General features: G+C 39.0%; 2 protein-coding genes across 3 annotated transcripts; one reads left to right on the top strand and one right to left on the bottom strand.

The window, feature by feature from the left end:
- Positions 1-334: 334 nt before the first annotated feature.
- klhl38b (kelch-like family member 38b) lies at positions 335-3680 on the bottom strand. Its single transcript, XM_027007295.2, has 4 exons — positions 3395-3680; positions 1465-2818; positions 1251-1356; positions 335-1155 (listed from the first exon to the last, which is right to left on the bottom strand). Exons 1-4 carry the CDS (start codon positions 3418-3420, stop codon positions 866-868), a joined length of 1776 nt encoding a protein of 591 aa, XP_026863096.2. The 5' UTR covers positions 3421-3680; the 3' UTR covers positions 335-865.
- An 11301-nt stretch (positions 3681-14981) lies between these two features.
- lratd2b (LRAT domain containing 2b) lies at positions 14982-17907 on the top strand. Of its 2 annotated transcripts, none has more exons than XM_027007259.2 (2): positions 14982-15177; positions 15334-17907. In XM_027007259.2, exon 2 carries the CDS (start codon positions 15461-15463, stop codon positions 16280-16282), a length of 822 nt encoding a protein of 273 aa, XP_026863060.1. In that variant the 5' UTR covers positions 14982-15177; positions 15334-15460; the 3' UTR covers positions 16283-17907. The 2 variants fall into 2 exon arrangements, with proteins under 2 accessions (XP_026863060.1, XP_026863058.1); XM_027007257.2 differs by having other exon boundaries at positions 14982-15240.
- Positions 17908-19816: the final 1909 nt, after the last annotated feature.

The raw sequence follows: 19816 nt of genomic DNA, 5'->3' as shown, positions 1-19816 counted from the left end.
TTATTTTAAAATGTGTTACAGTGAAATAATAATAACATATAATGTTTTAATAACATATAATGCAAAACTGTCATGATAGTGTCTAAATAAAGCATAGCAAAAGGGAAAGTTCATGAAACTTCAGTATGTGCACAATTCTGCAAGGCACTACAGAAGGTGCCAGCAGCCCTCATCAATAACATTCAATGTTATGAAGCATTCTGTGAAGAACTATTTCAGCAAAGCTTTCAGAAAAGCTTTAATGCAGAATTAAAACATTAAGATTTTTTTATGATAAACATATTATGAAATCTTTTGTAAAACTACAGAAGCACCATTTAAGGGAACAACATACACAAACATCTTGAAAAGAATTCAGTGAACTTGAAATTACAGGAATGTGTTTGTACAAAAGTGCTTAAAGTACTGAAACTACTCGGTTTAAATAAGCAGAGATATGCCTCTACATGCATGCCCCTCTTCTACAACTTATTGGAAAAGCCAGTTCTGAAGACAAATTGAAATCAGCAATTGCCAAAGTCAGTCTTGCTTAATATAAGTGTGAACTTTGTTTCTTCAAGATCAAATGTTACTGAATTGTCAAATATCTAGGAGGTTCTGCTCCTCAGTTCCTGTAAATCATTGTGAAAAATATTGTGACTAAATTCCACATCTCATTAGAACATTTACACACTTTCTTACTCATTAACTCCAGCCTATATTTAGCAAAGCACTGTAGATGATTCCTTTAAACCAGCAGAATCTTGTCTAAATATTACACCATAGTCATCAAAATGTTTTTGTTTGCATACAGAGAACTGATATTGTTCTGCTTTTTATGATAACACATCTCACCTGCATGCTTTAATTGGCAACATGGTCACATTCATGTGGGAAAAGGCTGGTCAGAAACACACACCATTGAAACTGAACCATGATCAAAGAGTTTAAATGGAAGGGTGCCCTTTGACATCCACGTGTCTGTCACTGGGTCATAGCAGTCGAAGCTGTCTGAGTCCTCAACAGCGTCATGGCCACTGATATAACGGCCTCCAGTGACATAGAGCATGTTGTTGATGACAGTAGCTGAGTGATGCATCTTCCTCTCTTTCATATTCTCACATTTAACAAATCTGTTTGCCTTAATATCATAGGCCACCATTCTTCTTGTGTAACCTATGAAAGAAAGAGTGTCCATACAGTGCAAACAGAAGCAAAGAAATTGCTTGGAGCATTCTTTTTTTGTTAGTTAATTACATTTCTCAGCTTACCTCCTATGATGTATATTTTGCCATCAATAACTGAAGCGGGGGCACAAACATTCTTCACCATCCGGTTCTCCATTTTACACCAAAGATTTCTTCCAATATGGTAAACCTATGCGTACAACCAAAGTGCACAAAATCAAATTTCCAAAGATCTGTTTAGGTGAACATTTCCATTTGATCCTTTATGACAGATTTGTAAAATCTTTAGCCACTTTACCTGTATCATTCGTACTGGGTTTTGCATGGCATCCTCCCCACCAAACACATAAATTCTCTTGTCATTTGCTGCCACAGCAGGATTCTGGACTGCAGTTGGCATTGGAGCCATGACTTCCCATTGGTTGAACATTGTGTTGTACCTCTCCACCCCATTGGAGATCTGCCTTTCACCTGTGACCCCACCTAGAACGAAGATGAAGTGCAGATAGGAGAGGCTTTGATGGGCAAATCGAGGAGCTAGCATGGCCTCTGCCACTCTCCACTGGTTCCTTTTGAGGGAGAGAGTATAAACGGCAGCACTGGCTGTGCTGCGTCCTCCTGCTCTCATCACCAGCCCCCCAAGCACGTAGAGGATACTGTGCATGCAGACGTAGGAGGCCCTGTAGAGTCGTACGGGTAGCTTAGCCAGCGACTGCCAACGCTGTGACTGTTCGTGATAGAGCAGTGCCTCGCGAGATGTGCATTCGCTGTTCTTACGACCGCCCACGACCACCAGTGCTTCTCTCCAGGTGTGACGCCATGGGGTGGCCCAGAGCGGTTGCAGCTCACCTGGGCAATGGGAGCCAACTGAAAAGAGGAGGCGTCGGACGGACTCGATAATCCCGGTGCACAGGGAGGAGGCCTGCACCAGTGGGTCGTTAGCGATGAACTGGAAAAGGTAGGACGGATGGATGTGGCGCAGCCTGACGCGCCGGAACAGGTCGTGGATGGCACCTCGGCGGGCAAACGGGTCGTGGTGGATCCAGGCCAGCAGGATCTCAAACACTTGCTCCTCCTCGGCACACAATTGGTCGTCCTCCAGGTAGGCCAACAGCTCCTGCAGTGAGAGCTCGCCGAAATCCTCAGACTCCACAACATCGGAGAAGCGTTTCACAGCCATCTCTCTGGCTTTCTCCTGTAAGCTGGCACAGTGCAGGATTTCTGAGAGGCGAATCATGCTGAGGCAGTTATCTGGGCTGAGCTGGGCCTGCAGGAAGACTGAACAGGCCTCAAAAATCCTCCCATACTGTAACATGGCAGAAGCCTGCATCAAAGGGAGAACGAGCTCCATGGTGATACTGATGCCGCCTGTGTAAACATATTCTACAATGCTGTTCAGGACTTGGTAGGGAATGCCTTGCATATCAACCTGGGCCTGCCGTCTCTCTCGAAAGTTGCTGCAGAACATGGCATGGAAGTAGGCGCTGCTACATGCCAGAACGTTCCGATGGCAGGAGATCTCCTTACCCTCTGTGCAAAGGACAATGTCCGTGAGAATTTGCTGCTTTCTCAAGTTGTTGAGTTGCAAGGTGAGGGCTGATAGCGACTCTTTATCTTTATAGTGTAAGACATCCGTAAAAGAGGCATCTATGCTGTCAGTAAGAAGAAATAACAGGTTTAACATCCATCCCACATCTGTAATTTGGAAATAATTTTAATTTTCCATGGTGTGAAGTTATTGGCAAAATGGAAACCAGTTAATGTCTCTTATGAAAAGGTATTGAGTTTATACTTGGTACTAAAACATATATATCTGTGGTTATCATCAGGCAGTTGTTAATATTATGCCAATTATTATTATGATCACCATGACTGGGATGATGACCAGTCAGTATTAACAAGAGAAGTGATCACATTACATCACATCACGAATCATTCTGAGTGTGACAATTTAAAAGACACAGAATCTAAAACATTTGTCTATTTCTTATGATAAGCTTGGTTTTTATTGCACATTATGTGGTAGGAAAAATATGAAAAAAAAAAGTAATAATTCTATTTAATACCCCCTTGTGTTAGTACCCTATACCAGCCATTTCAGAACAGCCCAGACAGCCTAAGGACTGTGCCTACAACACAATAACAGTAGCTGCACAGTTATCCATATCCTATAGCTGAATCTATTCATGCACTTGGAGATCTAAATTCTTAGCTGCAGCTTGCCTTACCTGATCTCGGCCAACTTGTAACACATCTTATATGGTGTTGTACCTCCTTCTGTATCAGGTCACGCTGAGACAGAACCAACTCAATATTAGAGGTCTCTTTGTATCTTTGAAGCCCTCTGAAAGTGGAAGGTGAATGTTTATAGTGGGTACCATGCCGTGTTTTTTGTTGTCAAGTTGTTGGTCCATGAGGCCTCTGTGCACATTCCAGTCCCCCTAAAAATAGAAAGGCCCTTGTCTCCATCAGAGCTGAGGCTACTCCCCCTAATGCTGACACGTGACTCCACCCCCCACTGGTCCCCATAGCACTGACATGTGACACCCTCCCCTCAGCTTTTTTTCCACCATGCCAGCTTTTCACCTGTCAGCACAGCAAAGTTGCGTCGCCCCTCCTAAGATCCGCCGTATGCGAATGTTTACTGGTATCTGACAGACATTTGACTGGTACCCAGCGGACATTCACCCCAACAGATATTCTGGCTGCATGCCTGGAAAGTCCTCCCACCCCACCCACTTCTCTTTCTATGCTAACCCTGCACCAGCTAGCAAATGTGTTTATTCAACTGCTTGTAGCAAACACTGTGGTGATGAGGCCAGTCAAGCCAAGGTGGGATTTCTGTGATCTCTGAAGCCATATGAATTGTGATTTAAATTAAATCGATTAGATATGGTCTATTTTATAGTCTTTTTTTTTTTTTTTTTAACTGAATGGTCTTGCCCCCTTCTTTGGTACTCAGTGAAGATTGACCTGTATGTCATGAAAATGCCATACGATATAAATATATTGCGGAAAGTCAGGTCACAGTCTACTGTATTCAAAATAGTTCAGTGTTACCATTTTTGTCACAGCTGAAACATATTTACATAATATAAACTTAGCTAGAGGAATAAAGACCTTTTATTAGTTTATCAACACTACTGTACACTACTTTTATTGAAAATAAAAATACCTATATTGTGTTCTATTCCCTTCCTGTCCTTTTATGCTATTTCAGGAGTAGCCACCACACTAATGGAGGAAAAGTACCTACTTATGCGCTCAGTGTAACGCTAATCGACTAAATCATCACAAATCAACAATTAAGCATTTTAGATTTTAATCACCATCCAACACTGCATCTATAGCCTTCCACTAAGACATCTGAATATACTTGTTAAGGCATCCTTGCGATTTTTAGACTGCAGTAGTGTTGCAGAGTGTAGCAGGTCATATGGCCTACTACAGTTACTGAGCGCAGAGTAGAGTAGGGTAATGAACAGAAACAGCGAGTAATAAATCCAGAATGTTGTGGATCACCCCTTCACCGTGATGCTCACCAAAGGAATCAGTGGGTCCAGTTAATACTTTAAATATTTAGATTTTGAGGAGGCTGTTCTGTCATTTTTATTTGACAAGGCAAAAAAATAAAATAAAATAAACAACTAACAACAACAACAACAACAACAAATCAACCTAAAATATACCCTAATTCTCTAAAATTCCTTCCATATAAAACACAAATTAAATAATTTAAAAAAATACATTTAATCACAAATAAAACTATTTGTTTTAGAAATTGCTTTTCCATCTTACACTGTATTGTGCTCATTGGGGTTTGGCTATCCCATGAGCTGAGACAGCTTTTCCACTTAAAGGCAGTGAGTTGTTAACATCTGCTGCAGAGAGGAGACAGATGAGCAAGTCCCATTTGCCCTCCTGCAAAGGTTTAAGATCACAACCTGAGACTTGATGAGAAGTGCTGAGCACTACTGACATTTGGATTAGGAGATGGATTTGTAACCAGCAGACCAAAGTGTAATCTGAGTGGTAGGTAAAAAAAAAAAAAAAAAAACCCCCACAAAAGAACATGAAATCCAGTCTGATGTTACTGGCAAAGCAGATGTCATCAAATATATTGATAGTCCAAATTCTGCCCATAGGCAGCTGTTGGTCCAGTGCTGTAATCACTGGATCAAGGTGAGATCCCCACATGGGGAAGTGACCATGTAATAAACATACAATTACGTCACAGACTCCTGTGCTGTTTACATTACAACTTACCTTGCCCTAATTCATTTCTGACTTCCACATGTGTCAAAACTGATTTTTCTGAAGCACATATTAAAAAGACTTTTACAGTCTTGTATTTGACATATATTTGGATTAAAAGTCTAACCAAGGTGTGATTTAAACTTTATTTGACTGTAATGTTCCGCTGAGGTTAGTGATCTATAGCAACTAATTTTCAAACCGCTGAGAAACAGGGCAGTAGCTCCCTCTAGTGTTCACCGAAGCCCGAATAAGCCGTACTACTGCAATAGCTCTGCCTGAACCTCTATGACCTCTGAACAAACTCAGTTTGTTTTTATATTTAAAAAAAGCACAGCAGAAAGGAACTTTTGCTCAATTTTATTTTCAGAATCTTTGCAAGATTCTCAACATATTAAATAAAATGAAAGCCATTAATCATGCAATAGGAATATTTAGGAAAACAAAAAAGCTGTGTTGATATTCAGTCCCAACATGCAAATACTGTAACATCCTTTCATAACACACATTTCTTGCACCTTAATTCTGCAGTAATATAAATATTGAGCAGTGTGCTTTTAGTACCTTCATATTTACCAGTGTTAAATGTTTGACACTTTGACGGACATTTTTACAAGTTTAAACTGGTTATTCTGCCAGAAACAGCTAATAACAGAACTCTCACAAAGTAGCAATTTGATAGCAACACCTGACATGTTTCTATATTATGTTAGAGACTCTGAAAGCTTACAAGACTATTACGTAACAGGAAAATAAGAAAATGACAGAAGAGACAGGCACTCTCTTACCAGAAGAATGACAATATCAATATCAATATCAACATCACCTGTGACCTCACTGTACTGGTAAGAAAGCATTGCCCGCCAATATGTCAGGTTTAGTGGGTGATGCATTCAGCTTTGTAAAAACTCAAGATTTGCTTTATAAGTGGAGAACGAGGCTGGATGGTCTGCAGAAATCATGTAGCCAGGAACTCTAGGAACTCAATTTTACATAGCAGTAAAAAATGCAGAAAAGAAGAAAAACTAAGGCTGGTGCCTGTAGTGTATGAGATGGTTTCCATGGTACCTGCCACGTAGCAACTGGATTTCAATGTGAGTAAGCAGAAGCTTTTTTGACTACCAAATGTAAATGCATGTGCTTAAAATCTTATCAGGATGCAATCCACATCCTAGTCCCATGAAATCACTAGGTGTAAACAGCCTACTACATACTGTATACTGAACTCTGCACTCAGAATATACTGTATACCGCATACTGGTCCTCAGCATGTTGCATGATGTTGCATGACAGAATGCAGTACATCATAAGCACAGCTCTGGTCAGGTACTATAATATTTGGCCACAGTAGCCTCCAACTTTATCAAATGGAAGAGCTTTGGAATCAGTAATATTCTTGTTGGATCTGGCCGCACAACCAAAATGAGTAAATGGATATGAGAGGCTATGACTGGATGGGTAACCAAGGACCCGATGGTTATTATGAATGATATCCAGAGATCCTTTGTGGAGATGGCAGAACTTTACAGAAGGACAACCATCAGTGTAGCACTCCACCAATCAGGCCTTTATGGTAGAGTGGCCAGAGGAAAGCCATTCCTCACAAATGAAATAGTACAGCCTGCTTGCAGCTCAAAGTCCATAAGAAGCAAGATTCTCTGGTCTGATGAAACAAAGATTGAACTACTTGGCCAAAATTCCCAGTTGTGTGTATTGGGGAGGGCGGGGAAGCAGGCTCTGAGCATCACCTCATTAAAACCATGCTGTGGGAATGTTTTTCTGTGACAGGCTCTGGGAGTCTAGTCAGGATAGAAGAAAGATGGTTGCAAAAAACTAAAGCAATCCTAGTTAAAACCTTTTCCAGCATGAAAATCTCAGGCTCGGGTGAAGGTTTAAATTTAAATTTTCCTAAGCACACCACCAAGAAAACATGAGTGGTCATTGTCAGGAAGACTTGAGACTGTCACTGCTGCCAGTGATGCATTTCAGTGTTATAGTGTTGTTGTTGTTGTTGTTGTTGTTGTTGTTGTTGTTGTTGTTGTTTTTAAAATCCGTTTTAAAAAAACATTCTAAAATCCTGCTTTTGCTTTGTCATTGTGGAGTATTGTGTGTAGATGGGAGAGAAATAAACATAAACACAGGCTTAGGCCAAATATGAATTTAACTGAGTAAGTCTGTGCTTACTGTGTCTATGTGCAACATTATAGTGCATCAGGCATTAGCAGGGCAAACTGATGGCTATTGTTGCAAATTACATTTCTATGAGAAGTTAGAAGAGTAAAACGTCGGGCACAACAATAAAACCACTCATGAGGTGAAGTGAATAACATTGATTGCCTTGTTAAAATGACATTAAAATGAAAGTGTGGAATATATGAGGCAGCAAGTGAACAGTTCTTGAAACTGATATGTTGGAAGCAGGAAAAATGGGCAGTTGTAAAGATCTAAGTGACCTTGACAAGGGCCAAATCTCCAAAATAGCAGCTCTTGTGGACTGTACCTGGTACACAGTAGTACCTATTTAAAGTGGTCCAAGAAAGAACAACCAGTGAATCAGCAACAGGGCCATGGGAGCCCAAGGCTCAGTGTTGCACACTGGGAGTGACGTTTAGCCCATATGGTCCCACCCCTCAGAACAGCTACTGTAGCACAAATTACTGAAAAGGCTCATGCAGGCTATGATGGAAAGGTGACATTTGCTACATGTGGAGTTGTCTAGCCGTGGACCTGTCAGAGTGTCCATGCTGACACCTGTCCACTGCTGAAAGCATCTACAATGAACATCACAACTGGACCAGGGAGCAATGGAAAGAAGGTGGCCTGGTCTGATTAATCCAGGCACTGGAAGGGAAAGACGGATTTATAGTTATTTTGACTATAACTATTTAAATATATGTGTATGTTTGCACCAGATTTCAAAGATCAGACAGACCAACCAAAGCTTTATCTGGATCAACTATAAGAATGCAAATGACTTAGTGGAACACTGGAGAACCACACTAGAACATATATATTATATTCTTTGTTGACTTGGATAGGTCAGAGGAAAACAGCTGAATTGGAATGATACCACTCAAATAATCACTTTTTACTGTGATGGGATGCTGAGCAGTGAAGTGTGTCAGAATGTAGCCTGTCAAACCTCGAGACAGATGTGTTATATGGGTCTCAGAAGACCACAGTGGGTTTGACTCCTGTCAGCCAAGAACAGGTATCTGAGGCTTTTGTGGGTACAGCTCTTTGAAACTAGACAGTTAAAGCTTGGAAAGATGGTGGTTGGTATATGAGTGTCAATTTCTACTGCAACATGCATAGGATTCATGGACCCAGTCTGCTGATGGTGGAGAAATGGTGCAGGCAATGTTTTCTTACCACACACTGGGACCTTCTGACACCACTTAATCATCAGCCACCTGTCACAGCCTATCTGAACATTGTCGCTGACCATGTGCATACCTTTATGGCCACTATCTTATTTACGGCTACTTCCAGCAATGTTGATGCACCATGGCACAACGAAACAAGTCATCTCAAACTGGTTCAATGAACATGACAGTGAGTTCAATGTACTTCAGTGGCCTCCACAGTCACCATGTCTAGATCCAGTGGAGAATGTCTGGGATGTTGTAGAACGGGATTTTTGCAGCATGAGTGAAAAATCTGTAGTAGTCACTCATGTCAGCATCATGCCAACATGACCAAAACCTCAAAGAAATGTCCCCAGCACCCTGTGAAACCTATAACATAAAGATCTGAGCAAATGAGGCCACTACACAGTATTAGTATTTACTAATTTCCAATAAATAGGCAAGAAATGAACAGTAACTGTACATATAGATGCAGTATGTTTGTTTGTATATATATATATATATATATATATATATATAAAATCTCTTTATTTATTTATTTATGACACACACACACACACACACACACACACACACACACACATATATATATATATATTTATAATTTTTTTTATGACATATATATATATATATATATATATATATATATATATATATATATATATGAGACAGATGCCAAATTAATACATCTCGACTATTTGTTGTTTATTTAAATCATTTGTCACACTTGAGTGACATTATTAACTAGTGAGTTTTGTATATAAATGTGCTAATATTTGATACTTAATTTATAGCAGGCCTACTGAATGTGTGAATGTGTGAATGTGTGGGCCCTGTGAACACACGGGCCCTGTGTATGTGCTAAATACATAAGGTCTATCTTAAACAATGATAAGTGCAATAAACAAGTGCTAGAGTTTGTTAAACAACATAATAAACAATACCCTACAATATAAATAGATGGGTCTTCAGTCTGCGGGCCCTGTTTCCTGTCCGACTATCTATTTAAGATTAGTGTTAGGATCAGATACCTTGATGAAACATTTATATCTTCATCACCCCGCATCCTCTGTGCCACTTTTATGTATCTGTTAATTGTCTCTTGTTATGCACCAAACCTCCTAAAATATCTGCCATAGGGATTGCATTGCATTTCTACTATTTATCTTAGCATTATTGGTCACTTTAAATTAGCACATTTGTATCCAGATCTGTCAGTGAGACTGACAAAACTAATGTCTCAATGTGTAATTTTGCAGTGTAATAGTTTTGAGATGTCCTTGGAATGAAGACACACCAGACAGTTCCCGCTCATAGAACAAAAGTCTTAATACAACGTAGCATGTGTTAAGGCACTATGTGGGTATTGTAGTTAAGACTGATGGCTGAATCCTTCTCCGTTCAGTCTCATCCTTTTAAACTATCTATGCTCTTCATGGACGTGATTTGTGAGATGTACAAATCACTTCTATTATTAGACTTATTATGATATCAGGGTTGGCAGTTTGGGATCTTTTGTAGGGAAACACAAAGAACTGCTGCACAATATATTCATGCATTTGTTCAACCCATGATGTGAGGATCAACAGACTGCTTTTTTCTGTCATGCAATTAATCTTAGTATTAATATTGTTAATTAATAATATAACTAATATATTATATATAATGTACAATTCCTCTTCATCTGGTTTTGATTTATGTATTTAATAACCATGGTTTGATGGTTTGACTGAATACACTGATTATTTGTGTGTGTGTGTGTGTGTGTGTGTGTGTGTGTGATGTTCCTGCCTTTATTTCCATGAGCCTTCAATAAATGATTTTAATAAAAATGGTTGGGTTATGCAGAACCAGTGGTAAGAACTAATCAGGCTCCATTCTGTAGTATGTGCCCAGCTGAGAATGGCTGAAGTGGGGTGTATGGCAGTATGAATGAAAGCACCTTTTGTCGTGTATTTTGGACAGAGGGAAGTGTTCAATTAGGGCTGAAGCATAGGATCACAGCACTTTCATCTTTTGCTTCCTTTTGTGCACTCTTTTGTGATCTTTCTCATATAGGCCCTCAGAAGGACATCATCATGTGTACACACACCCTTTGTAAGAGCTTCTGTCGACACAATAAACTGTGACTCAGGGAAATTGTTTTCCAAATTTTCTTGTAATCTTCATGCCTAAAAAGAAAGTGGTGTGTTGTTTTGACATTTTAATGCATGGCTATACTGAGCCTTTCAAAATACCTGGCACACAGAGCCCCAAAAATGACAAATGTATTCCTTTATTTCTTGCCAAACATGTTGCTTATATATACACAGAGTATATATACACTGAGCCTGTAAGCATAATAGTATTTTTTACATGCAAATCCATCACTGAAATTAACCAATGGTTGACATATTAAATTGCACACAATAAATACACCAACTCTGCCACCTAACGCCATCACAGACCCTTCAGTTTTACGTGTGGAATCGGTATGCACTGAGTCGCGTAATGACTGCAGATCTGTACAAGATACGAGACTGATCAGCAGATCAGCAAATGTCATCAATATGCTGTATGAGAATGTATTTCAGCCATGTTTTATTCAACAGTTTAAATTTTATATATATATATATATATATATATATATATATATATATATATATATATATATATATATATATATCAGTTTAAATATATTGTAACGCGATGTGGCCCGAGTGCCACAATGCGCGGGGCAGGACGCAGAAATTACATTAACACATAACGATAACGGCAATCACAAGCATTACAAACATTAACACGAACATGAAACGGTTAACATTTAAATACGGACGATAAACACGAATACTTCTAACAACGATAAAGGGCCCATTACATCAAGACATTTACGACGTGACATCCTCAATGACCAACACTCTGCACACTTCAACAGGGATTTAAATATATACAGATAAACAAGGTGCAGGTGTGTGCAAGTGTGGCCAAACCACGTGACCGGCGGGAGGCGAGCGTTCCGTGACATTTAATATATATATAACACCACTCAAGGATTTTTCACAAATGCGACTCTTATGTACTGTTAGTGTACAATTGTACAATATATAAACATTTACTTATTTCTAGGTATATGATTCTCTCTTACAATAAGTATATTCAGGAAATCATAATTTGATATGGAATGGTATTTAATTTCTCAGGTGACTACCGGCATCTTGGGGTATGGATTATTTTAATGCACAGAACAGGTCAGACAATCAGCCTAATTTATAACCAAACCACTCAGTGGCTCTGAAATTCATTCTTCACTTAAATACTACCACCATGACATGACTCTTAGCAAGCCATGTGCTTGATAGATTTTCTTTTCAAACCATTCACGTTGCTAAGAAGGGTAGCAAGCTACCACAGGGAAAATTAGACCCCACTGTGTCAGGATTGTGACCTACTTCTCAAGGCCTTTTTTCATGATATGACCTGAAGAGAATGTTCCACTTTCAGCACAGCAGTGTCACTGAAATTATGTATACAATAGTTTCACGGACTCCGGCACTAGAGTTGCGCCTTTACAAAAATAGGTGCTGACATCTATCTTTACAGGATCTGAAAACTTGCAAAAAGGCTAGAAGAGATAAAAAATGCTGGTGTCACATGAACAAGCTGGATATATAACATTATACATAGTTATTCAACTCTTTGTACCAATATACACCACAAAGTCCTTCATTATGAATGAGCGCAGAATTGCTTTGGAATTGGAATGTAGACTATGAACTTCTCTGCTCCTTTAGAGGTCAGTGCACCATAGCAAACAGGCTACAACCACGCTCTAATTTTTCTATCACTTACACCAAATTACAGTAGACATGAAAAATGTTCATGGATGAGTTCCCCAAATCATCACAGAACTAAGGCCACGGTATGTTGTTGAGAAAGATAATGCCAACACATCTCTGGGAATCCCATTATGCATATGAACCCAGCTGATCTAAGAAATAGGAAAAGGGATATCTTTTAATTCTTGGGAATTTAAAGTCTGCTAACCTTTGAAGTTTATACTTTAATGTTTTAAACTTTAAGCTTTAAGCTTTAACCTTACTCTGTGAAAGTTAAGTAAACATGTTTAAAAGAAAATAAGAAAAACAAAACCAACCCCAATGGCATGAGCAGGGGTGTACTTCACCTACAGGTCAGAACACTGCATTACAACCATCCCCAAGAAGACTTAGATCATCTGATAATTATCTCTCCCTCCTTTCACCTCTCCCAGTGCCTGTCACTGGGGTTTACGAGGGGACGCTTCCCTGGCGTGACACAAAGAGATATGCACCAAGCACTTCCAGCAGTAATCCATCTTTGATGGAGCACTGTAGCCTTTGGGACCATACACAGGGAAAGGCGGGTGTTAAGGGGCTTACTCTTAGCTCTTTAATATTCTTCTGATACTACCAGAGCATGCCCAATGGAAACCAAATTGCTCTGGGGTGCATTTTTCCTACTTTGCTAACTCTTGGTGGTGGTTATTTTTCTGCAGTGCGTGTGTTTTTTTCCCCTGACTTATTATCAAAGATGCCTCAAATTGCAGTCACTCAAATGTTGAGTTGTGTCTCTGTGCAGGACAGAAAAGCTCTCTGGTCTTTGTTCCTCATTATTTTACATCCTGAGTCTAGAAGCCTTAAAGTGACATCACAGGCAGACTGTTGGACAAAGGAAAAAAAAAATACCCCGACACCATTCTAATGTTCAGAGCAGGGGTTCTAGAGGAGCAGAGAAACTCTTTGTAGAGCTTCAGGGCTTTGAGGGATTCCCGCAGCTGAGTAGGACGGCTGCTAAAATGTCAGGTAGTTGAAATTCCTCAGTTAACACCACAGGAGAATGCTACTGGGTGTGAGGATCTTTCTAACGCACTACTGGAGAAAATGTCACCGTGTCGCACACTTCACTGGATGCAGTGATCCAACCACGTGTCATTCACATGTCACACATGAGAACCTGGACCGAGCACGAATACAGGGTAGATATTTGCCTCACTGTCAGTAAAAGACACTGTCAAACATAAACTACTATTGATTCTCAAAACAAAACATAAACAAAAAAATATCAATGACAATCTCAAAAGCACCAGCAATTTTTGTCTGAGCTCTGAAGACCTGGAGATAATGAGAAACATACATATCTTACAGCAACATCTGGACACCCCTGTGCAAGTCCTTTAGCTGAAGTACACAAACATACTCTCAGGCCAGCTGTTAAGAAACAGACTGGCCAACATGCTTAGACGTGTAGACAGAATGAACAACACCAGAATTCAGCAACAGGGGCACACTGTAGCTGTGTACATATCCATCTATCCACCCACCAAGAATATGTTCACAAAAAATCTCACAAAGATTTTGTAGCAACTACAGTGACTAGCTTGACAGAGTTGCATTGCCAGTATTTCATGTGCAAAGGGTTCTGTAACTTTATTCTGTGCTCATGCAATCACTGGCTTAACTCTGGGTTATGATAAAGTTTAGGTACTTTGTGTACAACAACACCAGGCCCATTTTTCCAGAAACAACATAGCTGTAGCTCAGCAATGTTGCAAGCTACAGCTGAAAACAGATTTCACTACTTCAGTATTGTGGGGTTTTTTTTTTTGTTTTTTGTTTTTTTTGGTCCAGCTGGTACATTGCATCCCAAAAAAAAAACTGTTATACCAAAACAAATGATAAAACACACTTTGCTAATTATAAATATAACAATTGTTTTCACATCATAACTTTATTTTGGCTATTACGTATCTTGATAACACACAGTCAAGACTGGTCAAAGGTCAGTAACGTGCTATGGAAACAATGTTTGTGTGACAGGTTTTGAGTGAGATCTCACATAAAGCTCTTATTCATTTAACAATAAAATCTAAGAATTTCTAAGAAACATTCTGGGACTTTTCATTTGATGAGCAAGCATATATAATATATGCTTATATTCATGGTTTGATATAATTGCATTGCATTTACTCACACACATGAATCCATTTTTTACTGTTTGGTTGAACAAGCAAATATAGGCCTATTCTTGAATACTCGATACGAAATATGAATAATTACTCCTGAACAAATGTTTTTGTGTACGTGTACTTATTCACCTACGTAGTGCACTGTCTCTTTAAATGACAGCGCATTGTGCAAATACTAGAGTGGATATTTAGTCCGGCGAGATCGCAGCAGTCGTCAGAACATTAAACAGGCGACCTGACTTTGGATAATACGACAAAAGAGAGCTACAGATCCATATAATGTTACTTTAAGATTAAACTCTTTTGGAAAATCTAGTGAACCACGACGTACCCTACTGTTTGTATTTTAACGTCGTTTAGACTACGCCGGTTGTTTGTGGGTTTACGCACGCAAGGAAGCGAACAGGTGAAGTACACCTGTTCAAAATTTTAACAAGAGCTGTCTAATCATGAGTATTATCTGAAACAGGTACAGTCGCCCAAAATTTCCGGAGCGTGCAAGTACATTAGATGAATTAATCTGTGTCTTTTTTGTAATTGTTGACCATCATATACTTCTCAGAGTGGAACCTTTTCTCACCGTGGTAGACTCCGAGGGCGGACTGACTACGTGTTGCGTTGCTGAATCGCTCACCCTTGCCCTTTAGCGACGGAACCTGAAACTGTTCATTGGAGTCCTTTAAAGTGTTATGGGAAATCGGGTGGAAAAGCTGACACATTTGAGTTATAATGAAGTCCCCACGACGGACCCAAACGGACACGAACAGGACGACGATGGTCCACGCATCGGAGTATCGTACATATTCTCAAATGATGACGACGAGCAAGAGGAGAACATAGATGGGACTGAGAATGATGCGAACGACGATGGAAAAGAATATGACAACCGCAACGATACGGGATGCTCGGTGTATTACCGCGATGAATGTATTTACGAAAGAAATATAAACTCTATAGAGATGGGTACGCATCCTTGCGAGAACTTGCTAAACAAATGCAATCCTGGCGATCTGGTGGAATTTGTGACAGTCGGACAGTATCCACATTGGGTGGTATATGTGGGAGACTTTCAGGTGGTTCACCTACAAAGAAGTGAGATTAAACTAAACTTTCTTTCTGACGCAAGTCAAGGTAGAAGAGGCAGAATAGTGAACGACTTGTATAAATTCCGTCCTTTGAACTCGGATGTTGTGGTGCAGAACGCAATGGATCAAGTCGGCGCGAAAGATCAACATGTTTGCTGGAGAAACTCTGAATGCTTTGCCGCTTGGTGCAGATTTGGAAAGCGTGAATTCAAAATGGGGGGCGAGATTCGGATTGGCAAACAGCCATACAGGATGAAATTGCAACTGTGTGAAAAGAAAAGTCACGTTTTGGAATTTCAAAGTCTGGAGGATTTAATCATGGAAAAGAGAAGAAATGACCAAATAGGGAGAGATGCTGTGATCCAGGAGCTGGCAAATCATTTGAACTGCAGTGAAGAAATCCCCAACGATTATGGTTGTAATTGATCAAATTGAATCGTTTAACTGTGGATCACTCTACATGTATGCTTAGTCGTAAAATCTTAACAGACAAAGTTGATAAGCAATTGATCCCAAATTTTGCCCCCAATAAATACTTATATTGCATTAGAATTTACAGTATCAGGATAGGCAACTTTTATAATCAGATAGGCCTACTCTTTTTTTAACTCATCCATTATACTGTCAGCAAGTTTCTTTTACCTACTCTCAGATTTCATAGGCTGTGATTTTCTCTGACAGAGTTGCGCTGAAAGAGAGCTTTTCCTTTTTAAATCTTGTCAAATTTAATTATGCACTTATTTGAAATCCATTACATGTGTTCTATCTTTGTATGGACACTGTAAACCTCAGTCAGTCAATAAAGCATGTTTATTTTCGCTAAACATTTGCTTTTTAAACTCAGTCTTTTTCTGTGGTACTTGATACAGTGGTTTCAGGAAAGAGGTAGTGTAGAATAATTATCTTCTTCCCAGGAGAAATTGCCATTTTAGCATCTTCATTCTGTGATTTTTACCGAGCTATGGAGCTATTAACTGGACCAGATTGATTTCAGCCATCAAATCCTTGGATCATTTTGCAATATGTCTTATTTAAAACATCAGAAAAACATCTACAGGAACAGTTTGGGTGGGATTTAGGTAACAATTATTTGCTAAAGCTTATCCAGAAAATATAGTCAGGAAAGGGGTGTGTGATAAATCTTCATTCTGATCACGTGACTAGCTGACTTTGATTTCGTTTGTGTAAATATATTTTTGCAGCCTAGGTAGTCTTATGTAATATATGGTAAACTTTTCATGGTTTTCCCAAATCCACTTGGACATCTTTTCAGGAATGTTGAATGACATGGCATAGCTTCAACTCATCAGATAATTACCAATCTTGTCATAAATTGAAATGGATGTTTGTTGTGCTGTGCTAAAACTCTCCATGACCTGAGATTGATGCCCCAGATCTAACACTCAGCCCTTTTTGCTATGATGACTTGTCAGTATGGTAAATTACCCAGAGTGTGTGATGTAAGGTACTTTACCTAGAGTGTGTGATGTAAGGTACATTACCCAGACGCTGTGAAAGGCACATGTAAAGTCTGAGTAGCTTCTGTACATTTGCATCATAATACCAGGCTGAAGATTCCTAAATTTGGCAGAAACTGTAAGATTATATCGCCTACGTAAATCTTTGTTTACCCAAAGAAGAGAGGATTTACCCACTGCTACTGGAATGATGATGTACAGAGAGTAATGGAAGACAGCTGCTCTATATCAAATGTTTCAAAGTAAAAGGCCTAATGAGATTTGAATGTCAGTACTAGCCACTTTGTCACCAGATGTTGTCCACATGAAATCAAACCTATAGTCATATGCAATCTTCAATCTTTATTTTAACTAAAACAAAGGCATCATTTGTTTTGTAAATACTATGGTCTCTTACAGAACAAACACCTGATGATTTGGTAATATTAAAATTATTTTAATTATACATGCAATCACTAATTTATTATGTAATGTGCCACTAAAAATGAAAGCACAATTGATGTATTTAAATATATATTTGTTCCATAAGGATTTGAGTGACTAAACTTACTTTCCCACCTTTTAAACTGTATTTAAACTGTATATTTCGTACAAATCTATTATTTGTTAGCATTTTTGGTCCAACTGTAAGCCTTCTAAATCTCTTTTTAAGAAGTCACATAAAGTCTTGAAATGTGCTTGTATCAGTGGTACTAGTAATTTTTCACCATACACAACCTGGTTCAGTTAACACTCAACATCAAATCTACACAAACCAATAGCTGAAAAAAGTATTAAAGTACTGCCCTATCTATACCATCTTTAAGTAGATGATGCCCATAATATATATATATATATATATATATATATATATATATATATATATATATATATATATAGGAGGAAGTGGTTAGCTGCAATATATATATTGTTTCCTATGCTGAGTGATTGTATTCACATTAATTATGCTATCTTCTTAGTAGTTATACTGGTGGTTTATATCAAATAATGATGAGACAAACATGACCTGGATAATATGTAATAATATTCTTGGATAATATTTTGATACACTATATAGCAAAATAGCTTTCAAAGTAAGAGGTCTCTACAAACTAAGACATTTTTCTCAGAGAGTAAGACAAGGAAGATCATTTGAATCCTCTGCTTCTTTCAGTGTCTCAAAAGCCATTCTGTTGATACTCATAGGAAAATGCTGTGTAGTCAGTAGTGATCTGACAAAAGCTAGACACAGTTGTCTTATATAGGAACCTTCATTGTATTGTTGTCTGGTGCATGCAAAGCCACACCCATCCTGTGTTGTTGCAAGGAAGATTGTCCATAGGCCTATCCCACAAACTAGAAAGCAGACAGGAAATACCTCCCATAAAAGCACAGATAACAAACACTGACTTCCTGTTGTAGAGGGTCCCCTTCTCTAAAATGAGCATTACAGGTCAAGCACAAATTACAATATGATATTTGACTGGCTAAACTTTGTTACATTAACAGTTAGGGAATAAAAGGATAAAGCTAAGATGTTAGTTCTTTGGTTATTTGCATCTTTAAGTGATTAGAATTTTGCCAGTGACATGCATCATTGGGTGGAAAGATTAAGCCTTCTGTAGAGTGTGCTGGGTCTTGGTTATGTTTGAATAGGTAGGAATCAAGCGAATTGCACAAATTCTCGGAAAAGGGTATATATGTGTATCCTTTGTAGAAAAAAAGGTGTAATCTATCTCCTTCCTTGTTCCTGGAACTCTTTTCAAAAGTATTATTCCTCTTGCAGATATTGTTTAATTAAAATTATGATGTTTTATTATGATGGGGCAGTAGTAGTTCCACCAAGTTACCACTGTTGGGACCCTGAGGAAGGCCCTTAACCCTCAAAGTTGTATTCAGTCATAACTGTAAGTTGCTTTGCATGAAAAATTGTCAGCTGAATGCCTTGAATGTATTAGTTAATGGAATTTTAACATAACCTTAAAAAACTTGTAGGTCCAAAAGAAAGAGAAATGAGCTTGCTTTTGTTTGATATCTCAAACACAGCCTCTGCTTGGCCACATCCACATTTTTCTTTGCTCTGTTTTATAAATCGATCTCAGTCCTGTCTCTTCTCAGTCCTGTCTCTTCTCAGTTGTGTCTCTTCTCAGTCGTGTCTCTTCTCAGTTGTGTCTCTTCTCAGTTCTGTCTCTTTCTCTCCTAGCCACTGCCTGCTGTGTTAGGAGCAAAATGACTGGCTCACTCACTGCCCTTCAGTTCCATGGAAACATTGAGACAGTTTGCACTGCAGGGTCCCGTAATAGCAAACGTGTCAGAGACCAGAGAAAGACTGGGGGGGTGGGGGGTGTCCATGTTGTCAGTGTTCAACGTCATGGAACAAGAAAGGTGAAAACATGAATGGGCAAGACTTTCAGCAGTGACCTTCACAGAGTTATTATAATGTTATAGTAGGTTGATGAAGGCAAGCATGAGCTCATAATGGACCATTAACATAAAACACTCC

This window comes from Electrophorus electricus, chromosome 10, assembly GCF_013358815.1.
Source record: "Electrophorus electricus isolate fEleEle1 chromosome 10, fEleEle1.pri, whole genome shotgun sequence".
Taxonomy (NCBI): domain Eukaryota; kingdom Metazoa; phylum Chordata; class Actinopteri; order Gymnotiformes; family Gymnotidae; genus Electrophorus; species Electrophorus electricus.
This window is presented reverse-complemented; position numbering and strand designations above follow the sequence as displayed.